Source organism: Scardinius erythrophthalmus (genome assembly GCF_964197995.2).
Source record: "Scardinius erythrophthalmus genome assembly, chromosome: 8".
NCBI lineage: Eukaryota > Metazoa > Chordata > Actinopteri > Cypriniformes > Leuciscidae > Scardinius > Scardinius erythrophthalmus.
This window is the reverse complement of record NC_138228.1, coordinates 43,949,054-43,973,757: the sequence shown is the minus strand read 5'-3', so window position 1 is coordinate 43,973,757 and position 24,704 is coordinate 43,949,054. Positions and strand designations below refer to the sequence as shown.

Here is a 24,704-nt window from a genome sequence, read left to right as displayed (position 1 = left end):
ACGCCTCACCCCCTTGCCTCACGAACTGAATCAGCCCTTGAGATGTTGCTGCCTGGCCCTTTCAGTCTACGTGTTTAGATGATTTCAGCTAATTTTCGCAGGACCTGGTGTGCCGTCTTGCTGCTGGACAGGGTGTGCTGTAAGCTGGGGCTCTGATGGCCGCAAAGCTGGCAGATCTCCTCTGAGCCGTACCAGAGATGCAGATTGTGCTATTTGTTGGTGCTATTTCGCAGTTCCAGAAAACAATTCCACCACAGACCAGGAAAAACCTAGTCTAAAGTCAGTGGCGCGTTCAGATGCTATTTTAAGGGCGCATGCTTGGCCATAATGTAGTGTGTGCACAACACGCATACACTTTGCTTCTCTCATCTACACACAGACGCAGCAGTTGCTATTTTTGCAAACCATACCCAATACAAGGAAAAATATTACCACATGAGGGAAATCATTGTGGTGTCCATGAAGATGTGAAAAAATAGGCATAAATCTAGCTTACACATTTACCCAGATTATTATACGCCTGTTTAACCGAAGCTAATTTGGTAGGTTTCTCCATCCCCATACAATGTCACTTCTCTGTGTTTTACGGCTCTGACGAGAACGTCGGTCTCCTCGGCTGTGAACCGCTCCTGGTGTGATCGGCAAATCCGCCGTTATAATAGCAATCCGCCATGGAACAAGCGCGCCTGCTCTTAAAGGGATTGTGAGATGTCGCTCTGATTGGTTTATTTCATGTTACGTCCAAACCACACCTATGAGTAATGAAGCTACTTCAGACCAACCCATTTTAGATTTGCGTCGATCCACCCACAAAAATTTCCTAGCGTTTCGCATTTGATACTTGCGTTCCAGATCGTTAAAATAGGGCCCCATATATATATATATATATATATATATATATATATATATATATATATATATATACATATCTATTACATGAATTATTTGTGTTAAACAGCAAAAATAAATAAATAATAATAATAAAAAAATTCAAACAGATAACTGTATACTCCACAGTTTAAAAGTTTGGGGTCAGTAATATATTTGCAATACTTTTATTTAGCAAAGATGCATTAAATTGACCAAAATTGACAGTATAGACATTTACAATGTAACAAAAGACTTCTATTTCAAATAATTTTTATTCATTTAAGAATCCCCCCAAAATTGATCAGTTTCCACAAAAATATGAAGTCTCTGTTTTGAACATTGATAATAATCAGAAATGTTTCTTCAGCAACAAATCAGCATATTCGAATTATTTCTAAAGGATCATGTGAAGACTGAAGTAATGATGCTGAAAATTCAGCTTTGATCACAGGAATAAATTACATTTTAAAATATATTAATAAAATATATACAGCTATTTTAAATTGTAATAATATTTCACAATATTATTGTATCAAATAAATGCAGCCTTGGTGAGTAGAAGAGACATTTTCAAAAACATTCAAAGAAAATTAAGATTTGAATGGTAGTGAATCTAAATGCATAAACAAATTAAATCTAAATTATGTCATCATGAAGCAGCAAAATTGAAAAATCCCCTTTTGCCTTTCATTCACATCTCTTATTTTTTCAAACAGGCTACAGACGGTGCTGGTATTTCACAACAGTGTTGCTCAATCCCAATGCACATCCATCAGCTTAATTGAATCTTCACTTTGACAACACAAATCCCTTAGATAGCACTCATTTATTCTTCCCCACGGAGAACACAGTGTCAACACTTCAGTCGGAGACCCTTATCTGCGTTCATTCAGTACACTCTAAACATATAATGCACTTACATTTGAGATCGAGGAGAAAAGCAAAACAGCAAAACTTTTTCTGGTTCCAAAAAAGTTTTTTTTGTTTGTTTAGCAATGCAATAGAAGAGCCAGTTTTGATTCCCCAAATAACCTTCCATCAACAGGTCTTAGTGTGAAGAACATTTGAAATAATCTCAAGAACCCTTTTTTTTCCCATTAAAAAAGAACCTTTTGTGCAATGGAAAGATTCCATGGATGTTAAAGGTTCCTAATGGAACCATATATGCAAACACAAAACACTTATTTTAGGAAATTAAGTGTGTATATTTACTTTGATTTAACAAAATAACACTAACAAATAAAATCAATTCTGTTCTGTGAGAAACAGCTGCACAATTAGGTTGCATGCTACCTAAAGCAACAAACAAACACCCCCCCCCACACACACCCACCCACCCACACACACACTCACAGACATTAGTCAGACGAGGGCTGAAAGTGCTGTTCGAGTAAAAGATGAGTAAGGTACAGAAGAAGTGAAGCTTGTGGCTCCTCCTCTGGAGATGGTGGGGTGTTTTTTAGAGCTGATAGTCCCAGACAAATGGATAAGAGTGAAGTTACTCCTGCTCAGACTCTCCCATGCACTTCTACTACCACATCACCAGCGCTTCCCAGCAGACAAACACGACTTCTGCTTGACTGGACCTTGACGGGACCTCTGATAGACACTTCAAGATCTTGTCTTTGAAATTTTAAAGTCTTTTTCCTATAGTTGTCAGCGCAGGAGACCTCTGTGTTCTTCTTGAAATCTAGTGTGCAGATATTCAAGGGTGTTGCAGCGAAGAAAATCCTCCTAAATGCTGACTGAGCCGTGCGGCCTGATGGGATCGGACGTCAGAGACCTGAGCGCCCTGCTTCCAGCGGTCCCAGCGCTGCCGGGGAGGGACTCCAGCTGTTCCCTGCCTCTCAGCGGAGCTCCGCAGTGGGGGCCGATGCTGGACTTTCACCCGGCCTCCCCGTACGGATCTCTTCCCTCACACTCCTTCGTCAAACAGGAGCCGGTCTGGGGGCCCGCAGACCCTCACGAGGACCCTCACTGCGGTTTGGGGGCCATCACCGTGCACTTCACAGGCCAGTTCACAGGGATGCAGTTAGCTGATTCCCCCTCCAGCCAGAGCCGGATGTTCTCCGGCGGGCCGTATCTGGAGAACCCTCCTGTCCTGTGCAACCAGGGTGAGACAGCCGTCCCGGATCACATGCGCTCTGTCATGAGCCACATTATCTGTGTGTCTCTGTTGTTGGTGTCCACAACGTAACGAACATGAAACTGATACTTGTGTGTGTACACTGTAAAAAAACTCAACTCGTTATTTTTAAAAGTTGGATAACTTTTTTATTTTGCCAATTTAAATACATTTGACAAATCAGTTGCACAAACACAGTAAATTTAGTTTACTAAAATCAAAAAAATTTTTTTTACAATGTATTGTAGGCGCGTGTTTTTATTGATAACAAATGACTCATGGAGGATCTCTTATTACCCTCAAAATATTATTTCTGAAAAGTGCATTATTCATGCATTTGAAGTCAGTTCGATCTTAAAGTTTTACACGTTTGTGATTTACTTGATTTAGAGAAATTATTAAGAAATTGAATTGTTCAAATAATAATTATTTTAATCACATCATATTGTATATGATAACCAGCATATTTTAGAAAACAAACAAACAAACAAAAGGTACAGGCAATTTTCTGCCAGGACATTATCCGTTAAGTTTACAGTCATTTTTTGTTTAACCCTAAAACACAAAACAATGCATTAATTCAAAAATATGTTTAAACATCTGTGAAAAATCAATACGGAAAATTCCTTCATATTAACACAGTACATTACATTATTTAAAAGATGTTTCGGTAACGCTTTATTTTACATGTAGTTACTATATAATAACTGTAAATTATGCATACTTGCATGCAACTAACCCTAAACCAAACCAAACCCTAATCATAACCATATAAGTACATGTAGTTGCTTAATATTACTCATTGCTTAAATGTATAATTACAGTGTAACAAAGACACCTCAAAATAAAGTGTAACCGGCTTTTCTTAGAGTGCGGTTAAACATGCACTTTTCATTAAACGACTACATAAATAGTTTTCGGTAGCACTTTGTTTTACAGTCCTGTTTCGCATGAACATACTTTATCGTTGTAAGGTACTAACCCTGAACCCTAAACCTTAACTTAACCCATGCAGTTACCGTACTCTACTCAGTACGTTTGTGGGTAAGTACATTGAAAGTGCACGTACTGTAAAATAAAGTGCAACCTAGTTTTATTGAATAATCTGAAATCATCTATAAGGTTTACATGGACATATAGAGGTAAAATATCTGAATAATGCCATATAAAGGCATTTATATGCTTTGATAAACATATGGATCTTCTTTATGTCGCTCCAGCAGGATTCTTACCGTGTCCTTAAAACTATTGGGAAAGCAGAAGATTGACGCTCTCTGATGTTTTAAAGGAAAATTGACTGAAATGTTTCTCAAATGGTTAAAGAAGTAGTTTACAGTGAACCAACTAAATAAATACTGAAACTGTCATTTTCAGTACACCGAAACGGTGATAAAGTGCTTTATTAAAAAACAAAAATGTCAAATGAAATGGTTTTAAGAGGTTAAGATAAAGCGTGAAATGTTGTTTTCTGCAGTGATTTAGCTCAATTGATTGGTCTTTATTTATAGGTATTCATTTCATGGAACAAGCATTGTACATTCAATATATGATACAAGTCTCACATGAGAATCAATCTATCTGTGTTGATGACTGACTTACAGCAGCATGTGAAACTCTCGAAGAGCTTCTCTCCTTTAAATCTGCACTCACAATCACAGTTTAAATCACAGTGCTTGATTGTAGACTAGATTAGACACAGTCTCCCTGCATTTCATCTATAATTAGATTAACTTTAGGAAAAGTCACAATGACATTGTGATTAACTGCAAAAGCTCATTGGTCCCAAGCGGGTTATGAATTATAAGTCTGATGGCGAGGGATGTGTATTGTACAACTATAATGTGTATTTGTTAGGAGTAGTGAGACCTTTTCAGTGTTTGCATTGCATTAGTTGAACAGTTTTTCAGCCAATGGATGTTTATGTATATACTGGTATTATAGGGTATAACAAGTATGTGTATAACTAATGTTAACATGATCTTAAACTTGAACTTTATCTTAAATACATGTTTGTAAATGTTGATTGAACTAATATTAAGAAATGCTGTGTCCAAGTTAACTAACATTAACAAATGAAACCTTTCTGTAAAGTGTTACCATTTTTTCTTTAGTGTGACTTAACTCTGTTTGACTTTTTCCTCTGTCTGTCAAGTATAAAACAATGTTTGTGTGATGTTTCACCTGGTCCCTTTGTCCATTGCGGGGAATGGAGTGTATATCCAGTGAAAAAAGATTTCATTAAGAACAAACAAACAAACACTTACTTGTTTTGTCTCTTTCTCTCTTTCACAGGTTATGGTACAGTAGCATTTGATGGAGCTCCCAGCTACGGTCACACACCTGCACACCACACACCTCCATTCCCCAACAATACCTTCAAACACGAGGACCCCATGTCCCCACAAAGCACTATGGGTAAGGAAAATATGTTCTCAGTGTGACCTATAAAGCAATAAATGTCTTTGAATAAATGATGAGTAAATGGAATAATTATGAGGCAAAAGTAAGACAGTTGTAGGTTGATTTCTGTGGAAAGTTGGCAAATACTGTTTGTTTGAGCATCCTGACCATTCCAACACAGCAACAATAACTCAACCAATGGGGTGAGTGTGGAGGCGGAGCTATCTGTTTGTGACAGATATCAGACACTTCACCTTTAAATACTTTGCTCACCCGTGAGAAAAAAAAGTATGCTTAATTGTATATTTTAGTCTACCATAAATGCTTGTTGGTATACTCGTCAGTACACTTTAACCATATTTCAAATACAATAAAAGTAATTATGAAATTACATATAAAGATGTATGTAATTGGGTCAAAAAAGCACTCACATTTAATATACATTTAAACTGTAAATGACATTGTAATCACTTCACATTTTTTAAGGAATAGTTCACTTAAAAATGAAAATTATGTCATAATTTCCTCAAGGTGTTTCAAACCTGTATGAATTTCTTTCTTCTGCTGAACACAAAGGAAGATATTCTGAAGAATGTCGGTAACCAAAGTTGATGGACCCCATTGACTTCCATAGTATTTTTTTTTTTCCTACTGGAAGTCAATGGGGTCCATCAACTTTGGTTACCGACATTCTTCAAAAGGTCTTCTTTTGTGTTCAGCCGAAGAAAGAAATTCATACAGGTTTGAAACAACTTGAGGGTGAGTAAATGATGACAGAATTTTCATTCTTTTTTTGTTATTTTTTATTTTGAATGTTCTTCAAATCTCCTTATACAGCAATTACTTCCAGTCAGAAACAATGTCCGGTACCAGGGTTAATAGCATTCACAAGCTCTGACGTATATGGTCAAGTCCACAGGAGAATATGTCCAGAAGAAATAAAAAATAATGAACAATATTTAAAATAAACAATGTGAACAGAACAAACATCAACTTGTATCAGAGTTAGTTCTAACGGTCCTCCATCACCGTCATTAATGGTGCCCATCTTTCAATAAAAAGTTCTCTCAGTAATCTCAACGAATATGTAATTTTTTCCACAGTATAAATATTTCTTAAAATGGTTAGCCATTCAGCTTGGTTTGGCGACTTGGTGAAAGCCATTTTATTGTAATTGTTTTCTTTGCTGCTACCAGTAATATCTGTAATAAATACATCTTTTTCCTACTTTGTAATTCTAAAAATATATGAGTGAGTAGCCATTGTCTCTCCACACCCGCTCCAATATTGACTTGATTGTTTCGGATTCATTTTAGCCACAACTTGTGAAAAATCTGTTATTTATCTTCCACTGAAATTCCTTCCACAAATTGGCGTTCGTGACTTTTTGAGCCTGAGTACATATCTCCAGCCAAACTTCTTCACTTATTTCGAGCCGTAGCTCCCTAATCCACTTGTCTTTCACATCAAATGAATTGGTTCATTTTGGTTCATTGGTTATTGGTTTCCTCATATGTTCTCCACCCTGAATGTTTAATAAGAATTTTCATTTTGAAGTGAACTTTTCCTTTAAGTTTATTATTTCCGTAATAAGTGCTCTTTTCAAAAGTTTGCGCAAGGGCTGTGCAGGATAGAGTATATTTAAGTAAAGTATGACAAATAAGACGTGTAGATATCTGGAGATCACTGCATCTGCAGCTCAGAGAGGAACTAAAGCACCGCAAGGATCATCTCGAGGTTACGTGTCAGATGGAGTTTTAATGTCAGGGCAGTAAATACTCTCATTCTTTCCTCCCTTCTCGCTCTTATTTTACCTCTCCGTGTCCTTCCTCAAACACTCAAAACACTGAATGCAACAGTTTCTAAGTTCATTAAGCATACAGTAAATTACTCTGGCATAAATGATGGGCTCTCTTCTTCGGCCAGCTAACAGAAGGAAGCAGAATTGAGGAGAAGAATGTTTTTAGTGCTGCCGGGGGACTGAATCCCTGACTGTTGCCCTAAGAAATGAACAGTGAGCCCTCAGAAACTCTGCTGACTGCTTTATGGTCTCAGCGAGCCCTGCGCTGTTTGGATAACCGCAGTGAAGACCAGGCCACACTCTCTGTTAGTGTTAGCTCTACTGTAAAACGCTTTGTTTCACTTTCTTTCAGATACGGTTGACATATATGCTCTTTGAGGGTTGTAATATGTGCTTTGATTTTGTGATTATGCAGGTGAGCAACAGTACCCCGTCCCACCACCTGTCTATGGGTGCCACAGTCCTCCTGACAGTCAGGCCCTGCTTTTGAGGAACACCTTCAACAGGTACCTTCCTTACCACGGTTACTCAATGCAAATTACACTTCATACACTAGGTTCATTAGTTAACATGAACTCGGAATGAACAATATTTCTACAGCATTTATTAATCTTATAATTACATTGTAATATAATTACATTACTAATGCATAATTAAAATCAAAGGTTGTAATTGTTAACATTAGTTAATCCACTGTGAAATAACATGCACAAACAATGAACAGCTGTATTTTTTATTAACTAACATTGACAAAGATTAATAAACACTGTAACAAATGTATCGCTCATTGTCAGTTCATGTTAGTTAATACATTAACTAATGTTATCTAACGAACCTTATTGTAAAGTGTTACCAAACTTATTAATTTAATAACCCTCAATGATTTGTCATGCATGAAATAATAACAATAGAAATGCAATAAATTGCATCATAGAGGAAGCAAGCAGCCACGAATTACAAGAAGTTACAAAAACACAAAGAATTGTTGATGCAACTGCCGAAATAAAGGGACATTCCTGGATATTATCTAATGACAGCATTTGAGACGTGACAACGATTTTGCTTGTCCCTCAGTCTGTAAAAAAGCTAAAATCTCAAAGGCATTCTAGAGGGTTCATAACAGAGATGTGAGGCTATATATTGTGTTAATGTTAGGGCAGACTCAGAAACAAGGAGAGATGGATCTAACAACAATGAACATAGGAAACACTGAGGTACAGTGTATGTTCACAGAGGGTAACAAGCTTAAAGGGATAGTTCACCCAAAAATAAAAATGATCCCATAATTTACTCATCCTCAAGCCATCCTAGGTGTACATGAGTTTCTTCTTTCAGCCAAACACAATCAGACTTATATTATAAAATATCCTGGCTCTTTCAAGCTTTATAATGGGAGTGAATGGTACCAAAAAAGCGCATCCATCCATCATAAAAGTAATCCATACAACTCCAGGGGGTCAATAAAGGCCTTCTGAAGCAAAGCGATGCGTTTTTGTAAGAAAAATATCCATATTTATAACTTTATAAACTATAATCACTATGGCTTCCGGTAACGGTTGTACGCGAGTCTAGTGACCTCTGACCCAACCTATGATGTAGGAGTAGCGTAAGCTTAGGTGAGAGTCGACGCTTCTCGCGGTTCAAACAAATCTGCATCTTTTTTACTGTTTATTCCCAATCCCATGCAGTGGGAATCAATAGATCTCCATTCTACATGTGTCACTGTGAAGTTGTTTTTACAAAAAGACCTTTTCCGTGGAAATCACATTCGCTGTCGATAGAGCTGAACTTGTATTGAACCCGGAGCATTCCTTTGAAAGGCATTAATTAGCGTAAGAAGTGAAATATGTCTTTCTGATGGTGTGTCTGCTGTGGCACTGCTCCTCTGCTGTCTGAGACTGAATGGAGGTTCAGTGGAGCTCAGTCTGGATGGCTCATATAAATCCCATAAGTCTGCAGTGAGTCTTGCTGTCTGCACAAAGGTTAAGAACTGCACAGCAGCTCTCAGCAGGCCAAAATACACTCACAGTGATCTACTACCCGTTTCCTCTGAATTCTTCTTCCCGTCTCGGCCTGGGCTTCCCCAGAGACACGAGAGGAGGAGAGAGGGGGAAGGATAGAAAGGCAGAACCTGTTTTCACCAAGTACAACATGTTCCTGGATCAACATCTTTGTTGATACTGCAACAACATTCCAATCAACCAATCAGATTTGAGTTTACCTATCACTCTGATTTTAGGGATAATTTATGCGTATAGGGTTAGGTTTAGGGGTAGGGTTAGGGTTAGGATTACATTTTCACACAGAAATGTTGTCCCAGGATCAACAAAATATGTTGACCAAGGAACGCGTCTAACTCAGGACGTTTAAAAGAAACAGCCATGTATGCAAAAGATGAATATTATTGTAGGAGAAGAGAGCTTTGCTTGGAAAAGCAATCAGATCCAGTCATTATTTACTTGCCCTCGTGTCATTCCAACACTGTTATTTTAAATCACAATCAGTAAACCAGTAAATACAAATTCTCTGTATAGTTCAAAACTACTGTTTTCAAGTCTCACCAATTATGCGTGCCAAGGCTGCATTTATTTAATCAAAAATACTGTAAAAACTAATATGGTGAAATAATATTACAATTTTTAAAACTGTTTTCTATTTAAATATATTTTAAAATGCAATTTATTCCTGTGATCAAAGCTGAATTTTCAGCATCATTATTACAGTCTTCAGTGTCACATGATCCTTCAGAAATCACTCTAATATGCTGATTTACTGCTCAAGAAACATTTCTGATTATTATCAATGTTCAAAACAGTTATGCTGCTTAATATTTTTGTGGAAACCATGATTCGCTGATAGTTCTGAATAGAACGTTCAGCAGAGCAGTGCTTATTTGAAATAGGAATCTTTTGTAACATAACGTTGTTCAATTTAATGCATCCTTTTTGAATACAAGTATGAATATTGTACTGATTTGTTTGAAGATTCTGCTAAATATCTCTTTCATGTCCAATTGAATTATAACACACAGAGTTGGAATTACCAGAGGGCGAGTAATTATTGAAGAAATTCATTTTGGAGTAAACAATTCCTTAATAAAAGGGTGAGAAAGAAGACGATAAAAGAGAAATGCAGCTTCTTATCAGTCACATAGGAATCAGTGTGCATTCTTCAGATACTGCTTTCATGTAGTTTAGAGAAAAAGGAGAACACAGAACACAACATAACACATCCAGTTTTGATAAGACCCGAACAAAGCGTTCCAATTATTCCCCCTTCTCACTATAAACTGCCTTTGGAAAGAAAATACACTCACACACAATCTCACTCACTCGCATTACACTGTGTTCCAGTAACCCTCGGACACATCGCTCGTAGTGAAATCAGAGGGGTGTGAAAAAGGGAAATTCCACCTTAGTTTTCATCATTGTTTGGCCTAGAAGTTGCATTTTGAAACACTCACTGGTGTGAGCTGTAATGGAAAGTCATTTATTTGGAAGCAATGTGGCAACCAGTCCATTAATGAAAAATCACCATGACTTCTTCATTTTCTGATTATATTATATTATATTATATTATATTATATTATATTATATTATATTATATTATATTATATTATATTATATTATATTATATTATATTATATTATTCATTTTTACTGTTATTAAATAAAAAATAGACAATCTTCTTTTATAAAGAAAAATGTAACTAAATATATAACAATTATGATTTATTTTATGATATTTTATGATGGTTTAACAATTATTTTTATCATTATTATTATTATTATTATTATTATTAAATAAATAAATGAACAAACAATAGTGTAGTTTGATACACTTTGTTCCTCAAAGAAACTGCAATATTGGCACAGAGTCGAGATTATTTCCCCAAATCCTTCCCACGATACCCAGAATCAGTGTGACATCACACTCTGACATCACTGTGCCAGGCACTGGCCTCTCCGGCCAGGAACACGTGACGTGAGATCTGGCTGAGATTCATGTGCAGAAAGCTCATGATGTTAGCAGTTTCCACAGTGCCAAACAAGCCTCCAGTTTTACGGCTAAGAACGTGGTTATGAATCAGCGGTGGATGATTATAAAGAGACATCAGGACACCACACTGCTGACATGTGCACTTCTAATCAGTCTGTGAAACAGTTTTTCTCTTTCTCTGTTTTTTCGTCCTATTTTTGGCTTGTCTCTTCCCCTTTTTAAAAGCTTTGTGCTTCTTGAGAAGCTGAGTAGTGAAAGTTGTCACATGATTTCTCTCTTCTATCCTGCAGTGATAATCTGTACCAGATGGCGTCACAGTTAGAATGTGTTTCCTGGAATCCTGTGACACCCAGTGTAAAGAGGTAAAGATCAACACTTTCCTTTCCTTTCCTTTCCTTTCCTTTCCTTTCCTTTCCTTTCCTTTCCTTTCCTTTCCTTTCCTTTCCTTTCCTTTCCTTTCCTTTCCTTTCCTTTCCTTTCCTTTCCTTTCCTTTCCTTTCCTTTCCTTTCCTTTCCTTTACAACCCTTTCCTTTCCTTTCCTTTACAACCCTTTCCTTTACAACCCTTTCCTTTCCTTTACAACCCTTTCCTTTTTCCCTTTCCTTCCCTTTTTCCTTTAATTTCCTTTCCTTTCCTTTCTGGCATTTTTCTTTGCTTTCCTTTTCTTCATGACCCTTTTCTTTTCCTTTCCTTTCCTTTCCTTTCCTTTCCTTTCCTTTCCTTTCCTTTCCTTTCCTTTCCTTTCCTTTCCTTTCCCTTTTCCCTTTCCTTTCCTTTCCTTTCCTTTCCTTTCCTTTCCTTTCCTTTCCTTTCCTTTCCTTTCCTTTCCTTTCCTTTCCTTTCCTTTCCTTTCCTTTCCTTTCCTTTACAACCCTTCACAACCCTTCACAACCCTTTCCTTTTTCCCTTTCCTTTCCTTTTTCCTTTTTTCCTTTTTTTCTTTAATTTCCTTTCATTTCCTTTCCTTTCATTTTATTTCCTTTCCTTTCCTTTACAACCCTTTCCCTTTTCCCTTTCCTTTCCTTTTTCCTTTAATTTCCTTTCCTTTAATTTCCTTTCCTTTCCTTTCCTTTCCTTTCCTTTTCTTTCCTTTACAACCATTTCCTTTACAACCCTTTCCTTTCCTTTACAACCCTTTCCTTTTTCCCTTTCCTTTCCTTTTTCCTTTAATTTCCTTTCCTTTAATTTCATTTCCTTTCCTTTCCTTTCCTTTCCTTTCCTTTCCTTTCCTTTCCTTTCCTTTCCTTTCCTTTCCTTTCCTTTCCTTTCCTTTTCTTTCCTTTACAACCATTTCCTTTACAACCCTTTCCTTTCCTTTACAACCCTTTCCTTTTTCCCTTTCCTTTCCTTTTTCCTTTAATTTCCTTTCCTTTAATTTCATTTCATTTCCTTTCCTTTCCTTTCCTTTCCTTTCCTTTCCTTTCCTTTCCTTTCCTTTCCTTTCCTTTCCTTTCCTTTCCTTTCTGGCATTTTTCTTTGCTTTCCTTTTCTTCATGACCCTTTTCCTTTCCTTTCCTTTCCTTTCCTTTCCTTTCCTTTCCTTTCCTTTCCTTTCCTTTCCTTTCCTTTCCTTTCCTTTCCTTTCCTTTCCTTTCCTTTCCTTTCCTTTCCTTTACAACCCTTTACAACCCTTCACAACCCTTCACAACCCTTTCCTTTTTCCCTTTCCTTTCCTTTTTCCTTTTTTCCTTTTTTTCTTTAATTTCCTTTCATTTCCTTTCCTTTCATTTTATTTCCTTTCCTTTCCTTTACAACCCTTTCCTTTTTCCCTTTCCTTTCCTTTTTCCTTTTTTCCTTTCCTTTCCTTTCCTTTCCTTTCCTTTCCTTTCCTTTCCTTTCCTTTCCTTTCCTTTCCTTTCCTTTCCTTTCCTTTCCTTTCCTTTACAACCCTTTCCTTTCCTTTACAACCCTTTCCTTTTTCCCTTTCCTTTCCTTTTTCCTTTTTCCTTTTTTCCTTTCCCTTACTTTAATTTCCTTTAATTTCCTTTCCTTTCCTTTCCTTTCCTTTCCTTTCCTTTCCTTTCCTTTCCTTTCCTTTCCTTTCCTTTCCTTTCCTTTCCTTTCCTATCCTTTCCTTTCCTTTCCTTTCCTTTCAGTTTATTTCCTTTCCTTTCCTTTCCTTTTTCCCTTTCCTTTCCTTTTTCCTTTTTTCCTTTCCTTTCCTTTCCTTTCCTTTCCTTTCCTTTCCTTTCCTTTCCTTTCCTTTCCTTTCCTTTCCTTTCCTTTCCTTTCCTTTCCTACCCATCCCTTGAGAAAATGTTTATACCTTTCATTTTTTTATATCCTCCTCGGCTCTCTTCTCATCTCGTGATGTCTGTTTTAAAGAAAGGACTGCACTCTTCTCTAATGTAGCTCTGCACTTTGAAACAAAAGATCAGTGTGAAGTAGGAGCATGAATTATGCTGTGGTGACGGTAGGAATGAATCCTGCTCAGTCAACCAGTCCAACCCAGATAGAGTGTCTTACCTTGGATCTGCCGAAGGGGCATTGAGGGGTGGTGTGTGGTTGTGTGTGTGTGTGTGTGTGTTGAAGACATCCAGACTGGCTGAAGAGTAGAGGTGAAGTCCCTCTTTTGGGTTGTTTTTGAGTGATTGAGTGTATGTGTGCGTGTCTAGGACTGCAGATGAACTCTGCCACTGGAATAGGTGACTGGGATACTGGACAGAATATTTATGCCAGCTGTCTAGATAAAAGATTTGGTTTCCACCTTCCTCACACCCATTGCCATGACAACAGTGTGTTTATCTGCTGAACGGATGAATGGATGGGCTGTGGGAGGACTGGACCAGCAATGGCTGATTATGTAGTCTGAAATGTGAAGTGAGTCGGACAAAGAAGAAGCTTTATAGGTCTTCAGCTCTTCATCCGTTACTCCCCACACTACAGATCCCCCTCCATGCTAACAGTCCTCCTTTGCTATCATTTATGACAGTTACGGCAGCTATTTCTGGCTATAATAACATCCTTTTGTTAATAACGAGGAAAAGCTCACTCATATATAGCAGAGCTCTCACGTGTTCAACTGTTTAAATCTGTCCTTTTTCTGGATCTTCTTTACCAGGAATCTTATTGGTTTTAGGTTCATGTGCTATGCTATGGAAGCTTGTAATTTTATATACTTTTTATCTCCCAATTCTAACTTTTTTCTTTGTGAGATATAAACGTATAAACCGACTTTTTCCCTCACAATAGTGAGTTTATGTCTTGTAATTATTGCTTCAATTCCATTTTTTTTTCTCTTTATTTAATTCTCACTTTATTTTTCACAATTCCGAGTTTATAATTCTGAGTATAAAAGTCAAAATTTTGAGATATAACCTGGCAATTACTAAAAAGTCAGAATTGTGAGATAGGCCTAAGTCACAATTACATCTTAAAATCTTTAAAAACTTTTTTCTTATATCTCAGAATTTTTGGGAAAAAGTCATACTTTTTTTGTGAGAGTTGTGAGAGATAAACTCGCAATTGCGAGTCATAAAGTCTGATCTGTGAGATGAAAAGTCATTTTTCCTTAAGTTATTTTGCTTACCCTCTGTGAGTGTTCTTGTTTTATCTGCTGTAACTGGTCTCTATCTTTGGATTTGTGTCCAGTCACAGTGGCAGTTATGAGGCCGATCCCTTGGTGTACAGCTGCAGCACACAGTATCACATACACACACATGGTGTGTTGAGAGGATTACAGGTGGGTGACTGCAAAACACAGAGACAAACTCATACACATACCCATTCAACTCTACACACACAGATTGCATTCTCAGAATTACATAATCATAAAGTGCACTGAATTATTATTTATTGCTCATAATATTATCAAAATATTATCAATGTTGAAAACAGTTGTGCTGCTTCATATTTGTGTGGAAGACATACATTTTTATCCTTGCTGAATAAAAATATATTTTTAAAATCTTACTGACCCCAAACTTTGGAACAAAGGTGTATATATGCACTTTGTGTAATGTAATAATGTTGGGTTTTTACTGTTGATTATTATTAATGAAAGTTCTTATAAAGTCTAACGCCAACAACACACACTCGTGCTGGCGATACAGTCAGGTTCAGCTCAAGGTCACACACACACACACACACACACACACACACACACACACACACACACACACACACACACACACACACACACACACACACACACACACACACACACTTCCCCTCATGTGTGGAGTCCAAGGCCAAGACGTAGAGCACGCAGTCCGCATCTCAAGAGTAAAAGCGTGTGTTTGATTAGTCAGGCCTGTTGAAAACTGAGAAGACAAAAGATCATTAGTTCAATCATGACAACTCAGTTTTAATGAATATGATATAATGAATATGTTAACGTTTTTTGCTACGCTTCTGCAGAGCACAGTCTTGCTACTGCCTTTATATTCACAGACACACATGTAAGATATGCTCCTGCTGCATAAAATAGACATACATTGATCCAGTAGCCGATTTAGGCAGGTGGAGCTGGGGGAGGTGGAGGGTTTCAGAGGAACTCTGAACATGTAGGAACATGCCTACAGCGAACACTGAACCAGACTATTCTAAGTTGAGCAAACAATCTCATTTGCAGGATCAGCAGAGGCCAATCAGCTTGTGTCATGTGGTAATAGTGTGATTGTTTGTAGATTGCATGTAAAGGACCGATCAGCATGCGCCATCTAAAGTTTCATGACTGAACTAGATATATGCATACGGAGGAGCTCTCAGTCTCAGTAAGAGGACAGTCTGACTCTACTTCAGTCTGTAGTGTGTGAGTGAACATCCATCAGTGCTTTAGAAAACTGATATTGTCCAGAGAGTAGTGTGTGTTCATGTATGTTTAGAACTTTACTTTAAAGCGTTCCCATTAAGGCTTTTAAAAGATAAACTGATATTTAACAGGCCACAAGATAAAAGGGTTTGTTGAGATGCAGAACTTACGCAGGGTTTGGAAATGCAGAAGTTAAAACAAACAAGGGCTCAAAAGTGCAGCTGAATTGGCAAATAGAGTTTGTTGATTGCCAATTATTCTCCGTTTTTTTTTTCTTCTTCAGGATGTGCGGAGAGTACCAGGCATCACTCCCTCCATTAAATCATCAGAGAGCAGTGAGAAACGTCCGTTCATGTGCTCTTACCCAGGCTGTAGTAAGAGATACTTCAAACTGTCCCACCTGCAGATGCACGGCAGGAAGCACACAGGTGAGGTCCATGTGGCCCGTACTAAAAATGCACCATTTTACACTTTCAGTTTGGGGTCACAAACAATCCAAACCGATCTTTGCTTTTTTCTCTTAAAAAAGATTTACAGCGTTATGCAACATGCATAACAAAGTCATAATTCAATTTTTTTTCAAACGTCCAATAAGAGTTTGGCAGACATTGACTGCAGACAGGAACTTAAATTAGGAGACGTGACGTTCTACAACACACAATTCTAGAACTAACCATGGGGTTACACAACCCAAAAAGACACTTTACAGTAAACATTAATCATTGCAACACAGTTATTATTATTTGTAAAACCTTAGAAAAAGAATTTCATTCACACATAAAGTGATCTAGTTCACTTTGGATAAAAGCATCTACTAAATGAATGCATTTAAATATGCATTGCTGTAAATTTCATATAAAATGATAAAAGAGTAAATCACCATGGATATTAACACTTACAATAAGGTTAACATTAGTTAACTAACATGAACTAACTATGAAAATGGCTTATTTCAACATATACTAATGCATTATTAAAAACACCTCAAAGCTGACCAAGAATCACCAGAATTACGCAAAAACATCTGGAGTGGCCGAATTTGTGACCTCACGGCATGTAGTGTTACAGAAAAATGAATGACACTTCATATCAACAAAGTAAATGCTGAGTTGAAACAGCGCCCCCTTGTGGAATCCGCAGAGACCCCAGTGTTGTCCACAGGTTTCCTCTAGTCAAAGAACAGTTATGGAATGATGCTGTTCTCTGTCACGTCCAGGTGAGAAGCCGTACCAGTGTGACTACACAGGCTGTGGCCGCAGGTTCTCCAGATCTGACCAGCTCAAGAGACACCAGCGCAGACACACAGGTTAGTCACGTCTAATAGAAATAAATATTGGAGTTTTGTGGCTTTTAGTTCATTAGATTTGAGGTCATTTATATTCTTCACTCGTTCTTTACTGGCATCTTTGGTTCCATGAAGAACCTTTAACATCGATGGAATCTTTCTGTTCCACAAAGGGTTCTTTAGATTTTTTTAAATGTTCTTCACACTAAGAAAAAATGGTTCTTTTAGGAACTGCTCAAAGCAGTTTTTCTTTGGAAAACGAAAACAGTTTTTTTCTATGGCATCGCTGTGAAACCCCTGTTGGGGTTATTTATTTTTTAAAGAGATAATTCACCCAAATGAAGATTCTGTCATCATTTACTCAACCTCGTGTCGTTCCAAACCCGTAAGACTTTAGTTCAACTTCGAAACACAAATGAAGATCTTTTTGATGAGATCTGAGAGCTTTCTGTCCCTCTATTGACAGCTACACAACTGACACTTTGACGCCTCAAAAAGTTCATCAAGAGATCATAAAACTAATCCATATGAATTGGTTTAGTCCAAATTTTGTAAAGAGACTCGATCATTTTATATGATGAACAGATTGAATTTAGGCTTTTATTCACATTTTAACATTGATCAGCGAACATCAACAGAAGCTCAACTGAACCTGCTTGACGCGCGAGAACAAACCTCATTGGTTCTTGCTGAAGCTCAAACGTGATGCGTAACAAGAGAATGAACCTCATTGGTTCTTGCTGAAGCTCAAAGGTGATGCGTAACGTGAGAATGAACCTCATTGGTTCTCGCACTTCAAATGAACACGCTTGAGCTTCCATTTACCACAACTGATGTATGAGTTAATAAATGTTTATATGTGAATAAAAGCCTAAATTCAACCTGTTCATCATATAAAGTGATCGAGTCTCTTCTGAAAATGTTGGACTAAACCGCTCCATTCATATGGATTAGTTTTACGATCTCTTTATGAACTTTTTGAAGCGTCAAAGTGTCAGTTGTGCAGCTAGCTGTCAATGGAGGGACAGAAAGCTCTCAGATTTCATCAAAAAATATCTTCATTTGTGTTTCAAAGATGAACGAAAGTCTTCTGGGTTTGGAACGACATGAGGGTGAGAAATTAATTAAAGAATATACATTTTTTGGGTGAACTAACCCTTTAAGAGTATAATGTACCCCTAAAACATTCATTACATATACTTTTAGAACATTAAAAGCTTGAGCAATTAGAACGTAAAAGTCACAGTCTTTCCAAAAATATTGCTGACTCATCTTGTACTCAGGGGTGTATCCAAACTTTTGTCCAATCAAATGCATTAGAATTAGATAGCCCCACCCACTAATCCATCACTTTGATGAAGTATCTGAAGCCCACCGCCGCTGTCTCTCTGTCTCCTGCTCTCTTTGGTCCTGTAGGCGTCAAACCCTTTCAGTGTGAGACATGTCAAAGAAAGTTTTCACGCTCAGACCACCTTAAGACCCACACTCGGACTCATACAGGTAAAACAAGTGCGTACGCCTTTTTTAACTTCTCAAAAACCATTTGATCTATTGGTTTCATATGAATTGTTTCCATTAGAGCACATCAGTAAAGTGTGTTGTGTTTTCTCTGTCGTGGTTCTCAGGCGAGAAGCCGTTCACGTGCCGTTGGCCCAGCTGTCAGAAGAAGTTCGCTCGCTCAGATGAGCTGGTCAGGCATCACAGTATGCATCAGAGAAACATGAACAAGTTCCAGTCTGCTGTTTGAGACACTGTACACACACACACACACACACACTGTATATAGACACACAGACGCTGAGACACTCTCAATTCGGTTGTTAAGTCGTGACGTAACCACTCTCCGATAACGCTCTTTCCGGGTCCAAAGTCCAGGTCCTCTCTACCTACCTACCGCTTTCACCAGTGTTTTGGTTATTATTGAGTGTTTTTACAATGCCGCAGTGCTGTGTCCCGTGCCCCGAGCTAACTCACTTCAACCTCGTAAATCTTCTTTTTCATTGATGCCTGGACTCTACCCTTAATTATGCCACCTGAGGGATGAGCTACACTAACCACTCTGTTGGTGTTAAAGGAATTTAAACCCTTTTTGACCGCCATGGGTGCCTCACTAAGAAGGAGGTGATCGTAAATAAATTTACAAGTTCCACCATTGTTATTTCTGGACGAGAGGAGCGCTTGGACCCGGAAAAGGCTAAACGTCACGTGTGACGTCAGACTTAACAATCGGATAATGAAGACCTGTCAGTCAACTACAGCGATGACTGTACTACATTATCAAAGCATCCCTGTAAAAAGCAAATGTTACTGAATGCATACAAATATGCACTTATATTGGAGTTTCGCCATATTGTATTTGACATGGGAACACTGTCTGGATTATTTTGGATCATCTCATTTTGTACATAAGAATTTAAATTTTTTATGTTTTTTTTTTTTTACATACTGTACATGGAGTTGATTGCACTGGGTTTACTTGTATTTCAAAATGGTAAGATAGTCACTTGAATTCATTTCTTAATTTGGAAAATAAGTGTAAAAATCACATGCACTGTAATGCCTTTGTATATATTATTTGTCAAGTGACAGCAGTCTTCCTTTAAAAAAAAAAGCATTTTATAATAAACTACATTTAACAAAATTCTCCGGACGTCCAGTGTTTTCATTAGGAGGGAACAATCTAATGGTGGAATCATTTCACTCAAATGTTAAATTATAATTTTATACATGAATATATAATGTATGCATATATGCATGTATAAAAATATAATTTGACATTTGTGTGAAAATAATCCACCATTAGATCGTCCTGTCCTTATATGGACATGTATGGGCATGTTTAATGCAAATTACTACTTGTGGGAAGGGAGGATTTTGTGAGAACTTTTAGGGGAATTGTACAAATTGTCTGTGAGGCCAATTATCCTTGAGTCAATCATAAAAAAAAAGGGACTTTAAGTAGTGACAGACATTTTCATGTTAAAAAAATAAATAAATTTGCTTACACTGCTTACAGCTGCACATGGAGTCCTTACACTAGACTAAAAAGTGTAATTTCTTTGAACAAAAAATATGCAACAAAAGGAATAATTTCTCCCAAAATATGGTTTGGAGCATTTATTAAAAACAGTGTACAAAAACAAAACTGCATACAAACATACACCAATGTGACCACAAGCAAGCAAGACCCCAGAAGAGGTTGAAGATAAATGTTCGTACACTGAGGACGTTCTGTTCGCTCAGCGTGGAGTCGTTTCTATGTACACATCGAATCCTCGTCCTGTTCAGCAAACGGTGTATACCGCCATGGTTTGACTTCACTGCACAAAAACTGTTAATGATTGTCCTAAAATGAATGAGCGCCCACTCTGAACACATGCATAGATCAGGAAGACAGTCTGGGCTTTGAATGGCCTTCAAGTTTCTATATACAAAAAGACCAAATGCTACTAAGAGACCAAACTTTGCATTTGCATGATTTCTTATTGCCACTATTAAACACGGAATCGTTCAAAGCTTATCAGGTGTGAAAGTTTGACTTGTTCTTGCAGGGGGGAAAAAGATCAAGAAAAAATAAAAAGCAGCAAGATCTCTTCAAGATCAAGGAATACAAATTTCAATCTTGCTCAGACAAATTAATATATACATACACGTACATTCAAGCTTCTAGAAATCAATCGCATTTACGTAACATTACAAATGACAGCCTAGACTAGAATAAAGTGCATGATTGCCCAGAAACACTTTGCCATAACGGAAGGGTCTTCTCGTCTTGAGGCAGCAGGCGTTGTGGAGAGGTCAGCGGGAGAGAGGTCGTCATCTTGAATCATGTATCGTCATCTTAAAATTACGTCAGACATTCCAATCAGAAGTCACAGTTCCCAACATGAACCCTGATTCGCCGGTTAAGCTCCTCCCCTGCCAGCAAGCAAGGAAAAGCATGTCTTGCATTGGTTCATTGAAAGGAAAGGAGCTGATTGGTCGAGAGGTTTGGCGGATGGACGGCAGCTCTCAGCGGTTCCTCATGCTGTCATCTTCATTCGTCCTATGAGCAAAGAAAAAAAGGGTGGGAATTACATACACAATCATGACTAATTCATGAAGCATTTCCAGTTTCCAGGAAATACAGGGCTTACACAGCACACTGTTGCAATGGAAACCACACGACAGAAGAATCATCTTCCAACTTCTGCACACTATTTTTACCATAGTAAAAATGAGTTTTTGTTACTCGTTACTCAGGAGAAACACTCGCTCTGTTGATAAACCTAGTAAGGCGCATCATCCCTACACAATGTACACCACGTTATGGCCAAATTATAAAGGTAGCATTGCATGTAGCCTTTACAGAGGATCCAAGATTGTGGGAAAAACGAGAGAAATGTTGACAATAGAGGAAAAGGTATTCTTAAAATGTGTTCAGATTCAAGACCAAGTGGAATATTTGGTGTGATAATCATTTGAATGAATAGCTGTGAATGCATCTGTTCAGATCGACACAAACATTTGCATGTGGTCATTGCAACAGTTTTTTTTTTTTTTTTTTTTTTACAGAGGCGTTCTAATCTCTTTTTCATCGCACTGCAAAAACACCTGGCCAACCATATGTGCAGTGCGATGGAGATGAGATTCCTCTGTATTGAGTAACAGAGTTACTGTAATCAGTACTGAACATTTCTGTGACTCATTTATTCTCACAATGAAATCACAATGGTCACAAACATTTTTTTGTTATCCTTTGTCACCACCACAGGGCAGCCCAGCCAACCAAAAGCAGAGCTTTAGGTGAAGACATGAAGAAAAATAACATTCAAACTCTTTTTCGCCACTCTCTTTCTCGCACACATCAACATTAACAAAGACAAACAGTGAATACAGTGCACAACTCCAAAAACCACAAGACAACAGGTACACATCAACTGGACAAAAACAGTAAGCTTGTACAAGACCAAACAAAACAAAACAAAAAAGACAAGAACAAAACAGCAGCTGATCCCAATTCACACTCACACACACACACACACACACACACACACACACACACACACACACACAGAGAAAGCTTCCTGGGGTTAAAGGCGCTGTGTTAGATGGGTGGGCATTGACGAGGTGACACGTGGGGCACCATGCAATGCTGAGCGTTTCATGCCAAGCGACCAACCACATAAAACCCCACCTACCTGCCCACCGTCCCCAACCAATGGGCTGCTTCTGTCTACCTGACTATCTGGAAACCAACCAATTACAGCGTCACAATGCAAAGAACAAACGTCCCTTTCACACAGTGTGACCTGTACTAAATGTTCCATGTCAGATGTTTATCAAGGCTGCTGTTATGACATTATTATATCAGATTATTTGCAAAAAGTTCCTTTAGAATCTAATCTAAGGTGGTGTTTTTGTCATCAAGTGACCATTGGCTTAAGAGTGAAGTCTCTCGGCTCACCTGCGGACAGCTGACTGTGGGACCTGCGTCGGGTGGAGGGGGTTTTAGAAGAGGAGGAGAGGGTTGAACCTGCGCTGCTGGCCCTTGAGATGGGGAGGGGCACAGGGGTCACGGGAGGAGAGTCCAGCTACAGCACAAAAAGAACCATTATTTTGTGATGTTGGCCTGCATTTGTTGGCCCTATGAAATTTAACCCCCCCCCGCCCCCCCCAAAAAAATCGGTTTTAATGGCTAAATAAAATTTGAGTAATTGTAAAATGTGTTAAAATGTGGTAAAATGTGCTATATATTAGGGCCCTATGAAAACTCAATCCTTTTTGAGTTTTAAACTCCCCCCTGAGTTTTGAATTAAAATGTTTCTGGATCATTCTGTTTTAATGGTTAAATTAAATGTTAGTAATCCAAAAGCATGTCTAATTAATTTAAATCATGAAACGTATACAATTTAACAACAATTTATTAAAAGTTGAACAAAAAAAGTACATTTCATAGTTACACAAATGGATTCCATTTGAATGGTTTAATTACATTTTAATAATCAGAAAGCATGGTTAATAAATTGAATTCCCACTTTACATTTTGTATAACTGATACATTTTTACAATAATAAGGCCCTATAAAATGTTTTATTTTTTCAGAAATTCTCTGTTGTCTTAATTTTTTGGATTCATGATTTGATTACTTTGCTAATCAAATGAAGGCAAAACAATTTACAATTAACAATTTAATTAATATTTTAAAATGTAACCAAATTCCTTTTATTTTTTGCCAAACAAATCTGCACAACAGAGGTTTACTGTTATCACAGTGCTATATCTTCAACTTGTTTAGACAAACAAAAGACTGGGTTTGGATTGTGTTGCCTTTGTGAGCACTACAACTCAAGTTCCTACACAAATCCTATTTTAAATATAAACCGGAGAGGAGGGAAAGTGGAACAGTGAGTGTATTGTGGCCCACTGCAATCGCTTCAGAGGAAAAGTTGAGACCTTTCATTCAGATCTCAGAGATGGTTCTTCCAGACATGGACACGTGAGAATGCGTGTAGTTGTGATCGTGTACCTCCACGCTGTCATGAGTTGGTGAGGAGGACGTCGAGGAGTTCTCTGCTTGGCGGCGCGAGGAAGACGAGGGGCCGATCTCAACAGTCCGAACACGCTGAGCAAACTTCAGAGAGCACACCGACTCACTGACGTTACTCTCCAGAGGAGACACCTGAGACAGAGAGGGGAACATCGCAGTTTAACTGGTGTGAGAAGCTGCAACCGTAACGACAACATATAAAGTGTTTCACTTCTGTACTGCATTTCTCAGTTATTTAATGTTGGCTTTATGTACCTGGATTGTGTACATTGAGCTAAGATATCATAATTTTCCCTGTCCATGTGGCTCTGGTAACATCAGCAGTTTTTTAAATGAATGTTTTTATTAAATCAAAATTAATCTTATGACGTGAACAGCTTTGAGTAGAACATCCACTGGGAAAGTGTACACAAAATGACCAGGAACATTTATTGGTAGATTTCCTTTCGTCTTAACTACAACAGACTTTATGATTCCATTAGTCCATGACAAAGATCTCTTTCTGTGGCGATCAGCTAGCATAAAACAACAGGAGAGTGTGTGCACAAAACTGCTTAAAATACTGTGCCTGCTCATGCTGTACAAAGTACAGTCTTTATCCCATAAATCCATTATAATCCACTCAAAATGTCTGGAGATTTAGAGTACGCCTCTCTCCACACATTGAGTGCCATTGTAACCCTGCTGCCGTGACACACCTGCACCATCATGAGGGTCTTGCTGTCTCCGCTGAGCGAGTCCTGCAGAAGGTACGTGAGGCGGGAGTTCCTGAAGGGCACGTGCGAGTGTTTGGAGCGCAGGGCGTTGATGACATCGCCCAGCGCCGACAGTGATTTGTTGATACACTGAGCCTCACGCAGACGACTGCCCTCGGCGCCGGATTTGGCAATCCGTTCTGAACCGGCCAGATCCACCAGATTTAGCTTACCTGCAATTGACAAG

The 24,704-nt window shown here is 38.1% G+C and overlaps 2 protein-coding genes across 9 annotated transcripts in view; one reads left to right on the top strand and one right to left on the bottom strand.

Annotated features, from left to right (window-relative positions):
• Window positions 1-2,378: 2,378 nt before the first annotated feature.
• On the top strand, window positions 2,379-19,871 carry wt1b (WT1 transcription factor b). Of its 4 annotated transcripts, none has more exons than XM_081372832.1 (9): window positions 2,379-2,984; window positions 5,288-5,410; window positions 7,612-7,702; window positions 11,485-11,556; window positions 14,787-14,877; window positions 16,232-16,376; window positions 17,165-17,254; window positions 18,650-18,742; window positions 18,859-19,871. In XM_081372832.1, exons 1-9 carry the CDS (start codon window positions 2,609-2,611, stop codon window positions 18,978-18,980), a joined length of 1,203 nt encoding a protein of 400 aa, XP_081228958.1. In that variant the 5' UTR covers window positions 2,379-2,608; the 3' UTR covers window positions 18,981-19,871. The 4 variants fall into 4 exon arrangements, with proteins under 4 accessions (XP_081228958.1, XP_081228960.1, XP_081228959.1 ...); XM_081372834.1 differs by having other exon boundaries at window positions 2,385-2,984; window positions 18,650-18,733; window positions 18,859-19,870; XM_081372833.1 differs by having other exon boundaries at window positions 2,385-2,984; window positions 16,232-16,381; window positions 17,170-17,254; window positions 18,859-19,867.
• A 450-nt stretch (window positions 19,872-20,321) lies between these two features.
• kifc3 (kinesin family member C3) overlaps window positions 20,322-24,704 on the bottom strand; it is a 46,522-nt gene continuing 42,139 nt past the window's right edge. For 2 of the 5 annotated variants that reach the window (XM_081372822.1, XM_081372823.1), the window contains exons 17-20: window positions 24,461-24,690; window positions 23,742-23,894; window positions 22,680-22,806; window positions 20,322-21,278 (exon numbers count right to left, since the gene is read on the bottom strand). In XM_081372822.1, the coding sequence (XP_081228948.1) occupies window positions 21,256-21,278; window positions 22,680-22,806; window positions 23,742-23,894; window positions 24,461-24,690 (533 nt within the window). In that variant the 3' untranslated portion in view covers window positions 20,322-21,255. Of the gene's footprint in view, window positions 21,279-22,214; window positions 22,461-22,679; window positions 22,807-23,741; window positions 23,895-24,460; window positions 24,691-24,704 lie in introns of those variants that run through there. The other 3 variants (XM_081372819.1, XM_081372820.1, XM_081372821.1) reach the window with 2 other exon arrangements.